Source organism: Somniosus microcephalus, unplaced genomic scaffold (genome assembly GCF_052327205.1).
Source record: "Somniosus microcephalus isolate GS21.2 unplaced genomic scaffold, FLI_Smic_1.0 unresolved_chr1, whole genome shotgun sequence".
Taxonomy (NCBI): domain Eukaryota; kingdom Metazoa; phylum Chordata; class Chondrichthyes; order Squaliformes; family Somniosidae; genus Somniosus; species Somniosus microcephalus.
Window position 1 is genome coordinate 171,564,667 of NW_028225179.1, and position 4,378 is coordinate 171,569,044.

Below are 4,378 nucleotides of genomic sequence, written 5' to 3' on the forward strand. Positions count from 1 at the left end.
TGTCAGTTTTGCTTCCCAACAGGTCAGCGCAGCTTGGCAAGAACCCCCACCGGGAGGACACAGTTTAGTCCCCGGGCTACAAGTTTGGGTAAAGAAAATAAAGCCAGCCCCCCTGGAAGACAAGTGGGAAGGTCCGTATGTCATCCTGTTGACCACAGGAGCAGCCGTGAAAGTACAAGGAAAGAAGGCTTGGATACACGCGTCACACGTGAAAAGAGATACGGCAGGAGCCCCAAAAGAAGAATAAATTGGACTTATTGTGTATCATGATTCCCATCAACATATTGCTAACCATCTCCTTTACCCCTTTTCTAACATGGGTAGGAGGTATAGAGAATAACTTATTTTATCAGACCCACCTACAGATACACGGAGACCGGAGTGTATGCTACCCCCTGGCCACATCAGTGGAATCCTTGTTTGCAGCCACACCAGGTTGGCAACCCCTCCCACTATATACCGCCGACACAACGAAACAGACATGCGAGGGCCAGACGGGTCGATATAGCCAGGGCGTTCGGGGGCAATGCGTGCAGCTAATAAGCTCAACAGACCCCGGTTGCCGAGGGCTCATGGGTGAGAATTGCACAACGTCAGGTAGCTATCCCCTGTGTTTTACGGGTAAGGGATGGGGATGCGTATATGCCCTTGTCACCCAGGACAATACCTGCATACAACAACAATGTGCCCGACACCACTGTCAGGTACACAGGGGCCAGCTGGCCTGTACATGCGAGGAACAAAGGTGCTTTAATGTCACAGCAGGAAGACAATTCATTTGTGGTCAGTGTAACGGGACCCATGTATCATCCGGTAAATGGATCTTCCCATTTGATACATTCCAGCTGTCCGGGTCTGGGGGAAACTCAAATGACCCCCTTAACTATTATTATACACAGTTTGCGAAGGTTAATAACCGGGAGGTCAAATGTTACCGAGCGAAGCACGGGTTTGCGTTCCTCCTCAATGGAACGTATACAACAGCGATGCCAAAACTTCCCTCTCTCTTCGCAGTAGGAGTAATCGCCCCCATAGCTGTTCCCTGCCCCACCAGTACACCATCCAGACGGAAACGCCGGGCAGTCTCCGAGGAGTTCTGTGCAGATTGGCGAGATCCGACCACACTGGGTAGCTCAGTAGGGTGGGGTATTCTATCGGCCATATCATTGGGAGGGGGCGCAGGAGTGATAGCAGCCAAGAATAGGAATTATCTAATGTGCAGAATCACCCTCCTGGGCAATAGCACCATTAAAGCATTAACCGCCATAAATAAGGAAATGGCAACCCTACGTCTTTTTAGCATGCAAAACCGATATGCTTTGGACTACCTCTTCGCACCAGAGGGAGGTGTGTGTATGATTATAGGAGACAAATGCATTACAAACGTCAATAGTGAGAGACAAAATATCCAAGACGCTATAGACAAGATTAAAAATCAACTGGCCGACTTCATTGAAGCCGGAGGGGGTGAAGGATGGTTTACATGGCTGAAAACATTGGGACAGAAATTACTGTATGGTTTGATTGTTATAAGTGGTGTAATTTTGGGAATTATTATTGTTGTAAATAGTATCAAATGTTGTATAAGTCGTGCAGGAGCTACTATACCCCCTCGCCTCTCCCGAATTAGGGTAGAAGTAGACACAGCAAAGCAGGGGAAACCCCCAGAGGAAGCCTGTTCGGTCCTACACAGTTATCTGTAAATTCGAAATGAAAACCCTTTTGGTTGTGTTCATGGCCAGAACACAAACAAAACGGAGACACAGGGTGTGTTTTTGATAAAGTGCACTATCAAGAGTATACCTTGTATATAATGATTCTTGTAGATTGTATAAAGAATCAAAGGGAGGGATGTGGAAACGTGAATAAAATGGACAATGAATTGGCTTACAAAAATGGTTTGGATGTGGAAATGGGAATAAAATGGGCAATGAATTGGCTTACAAAAATGGCTCCACACAAGGAAAGTCTAGATTAGATTAAAAAGCAGCCCCAGCTGTGCAAAGTGCAAAAGCTAGCAGAACAGAGAATCTGCCTCAGCCTGAGGCCAAGTGTTAACGAAGTGCCAACGACCAGATCAGGGCCACTGAAAGGGCCTAACTGCTGACTAGACAATGATTGACTAGCCATTGTTCAGTGCCCACAGCAGTGAGACAAGTCAGGACCTGCTTGCCAGACTGAAGACCAGATCATGGTCAAACCGAAAGGGCTTGAGTGATTCCCATTGGAGAACGCTTGTTGCCAGGGAAGTGATGTAACAAAACACTTGTTGCCAGGAAAGTGATGTAGTGACCCTTGTCCCACGGTATAATAGGGGCTTCCCCACCGGTATTCTCTCTCTCTTAGCCAGAAGGCGTGTGGAACATCAAGAGGGTCAGACATCTCCCGGGGACGTAAATGCTGGCACCACGTGTCTAACCCGGTGTGACCCTCGGGACACGAATGTACTGTCGATATGCTGTATGACCACTCCGAACAGTAATGAATAAAATGATGTTGTTTTAACTCTCCGAACCCTCGAGCCTGGAATTCTTCGTACTACGGAACTCAAGAAGAGGACCAGAAAAACCCGGTTCTTACAGCTGTTTTCTCCTTCCATGTACAAAGGCCGATGATATTCAGATCCTGATGAATCGAGCGACTCTGTCTGATCTTGAGGTGATGTTTGATCTGAGCTTCCTGTCTGTAAATGCTCCACTTCTAAAACCCTGGAAAAGGAGTTTAGAAAGGGGGTAAGAGGGAGAATGTTGTCTCATGTCCCCCTTTCCCAGCCCAGGCTGGTGTCTCTTCAGATCCTGGGACCTTTTAAATCTCTTCCCACAGTCAGAACATTTAATCAGTCTGCACAAGATAAAAAATCACAGGATTGGGGGTAATATACTGGCATGGGTGGAAGATTGGCTATCTAACAGAAAACAGAGAGTTGGGATAAATGGTTCATTCTCGGGTTGGCAGTCAGTAACTAGTGGTGTTCCGCAGGGGTCAGTGCTGGGACCCCAACTCTTGACAATCTATATTAACGATTTGGAGGAGGAGACCAAGTGCAACGTATCCAAGTTTGCCGACGATACAAAGATGGGAGGGAAAGCAGTGAGTGAGGACATAAAAAACCTGCAAAAGGACATAGACAGGCTAAGTGAGTGGGCAGAAATTTGGCAGATGGAATATAATGTTGGAAAGTGTGAGGTTATGCACTTTGGCAGGAAAAATCAAAGAGCAAGTTATTATCTAAATGGAGAGAAACTGCAAAGTGCTACAGTACAAAGGGGTCTGGGGGTCCTGGTGCATGAAACACAGAAGGTTAGTATGCAGGTGCAGCAGGTGATCAGGAAGGCCAATGGAATCTTGGCTTTTATTGCAAGGGGGATGGAGTATAAAAGCAGGGAAGTCTTGCTTCAGTTATACAGGGTATTGGTGAGGCCACACCTGGAATATTGCGTACAGTCTTGGTTTCCATATTTAAGAAAAGATATACTTGCTCTCGAGGCAGTTCAGAAAAGGTTCACTCGGTTGATTCCGGAGATGAGGGGGTTGACTTATGAGGAAAGGTTGAGTAGATTGGGCCTCTACTCATTGGAATTCAGGAGAATGAGAGGCGATCTTATCGAAACATATAAGATTGTGAGGGGGCTTGATCGGGTGGATGTGGGGAGGATGTTTCCACTGATGGGTGAGACTAGAACTAGGGGGCATAATCTTAGACTAAGGGGCTGCCCTTTCAAAACTGAGATGAGAAGAAACTTCTTCACTCAGAGGGTGGTAAATCTATGGAATTTGCTACTTCAGATAGCTGTGGAAGCTGCAACATTAAGTAAATTTAAAACGGAGATAGACAGTTTCCTAACTGATAAGGGAATTAGAGGTTACGGGGAGCGGGCAGGGAAGTGGACGTGAGTCTAGGTTCGGATCAGCCATGATCCTATTGAATGGCGGAGCAGGCCCAAGGGGCCGTATGGTCTACTTCTGCTCCTACTTCTTATGTTCTTTTTCTCTTCACATATCTATAAAAGCTTTTACAGTCAGTTTTTATGTTCCCTGCAAGCTTACTCTCATATTCTATTTTCCCCTTCTTAATTAATCCCTTTGTCCTCCTTTGTTGAATCCTAAACTGCTCCCAATCCTCAGGTTTACCGCATTTTCTGGCCAATTTACAGGAAACTTTGTTATCTGGCACTGACAGGACCGAGCTGGTGCCATTAGATCAAAACAGCCGTATAAACCAGCGCGAATGTTAAAACATACAGAGCTTTTCAGCTCCGTGTGAATCAACAAACCCTCTTGCTTAGCAACAGCTTCAAAACAGTCGGCTGCAGCTGCAAGCGTCTCTAGCTGAAGCTGTTGCTTAGCTACAGGCCTTGCAGAGCCTGACTGGGGGGAA

At 46.5% G+C, this 4,378-nt stretch overlaps 1 protein-coding gene across 1 annotated transcript; it reads left to right on the forward strand.

Annotated features, from left to right (window-relative positions):
• Window positions 1-266: 266 nt before the first annotated feature.
• LOC147096563 (uncharacterized) lies at window positions 267-2,510 on the forward strand. Its single transcript, XM_085975368.1, has one exon. The coding sequence runs from the start codon at window positions 267-269 to the stop codon at window positions 1,701-1,703; it is 1,437 nt and encodes a 478-aa protein (XP_085831494.1). The 3' UTR covers window positions 1,704-2,510.
• The last annotated feature ends 1,868 nt before the right edge of the window (window positions 2,511-4,378 follow it).

Excerpts from the sequence above, each read along its gene's own strand:
- LOC147096563 (XM_085975368.1), top strand. The coding sequence starts at position 267 with ATGATTCCCATCAACATATTGCTAACCATCTCCTTTACCCCTTTTCTA.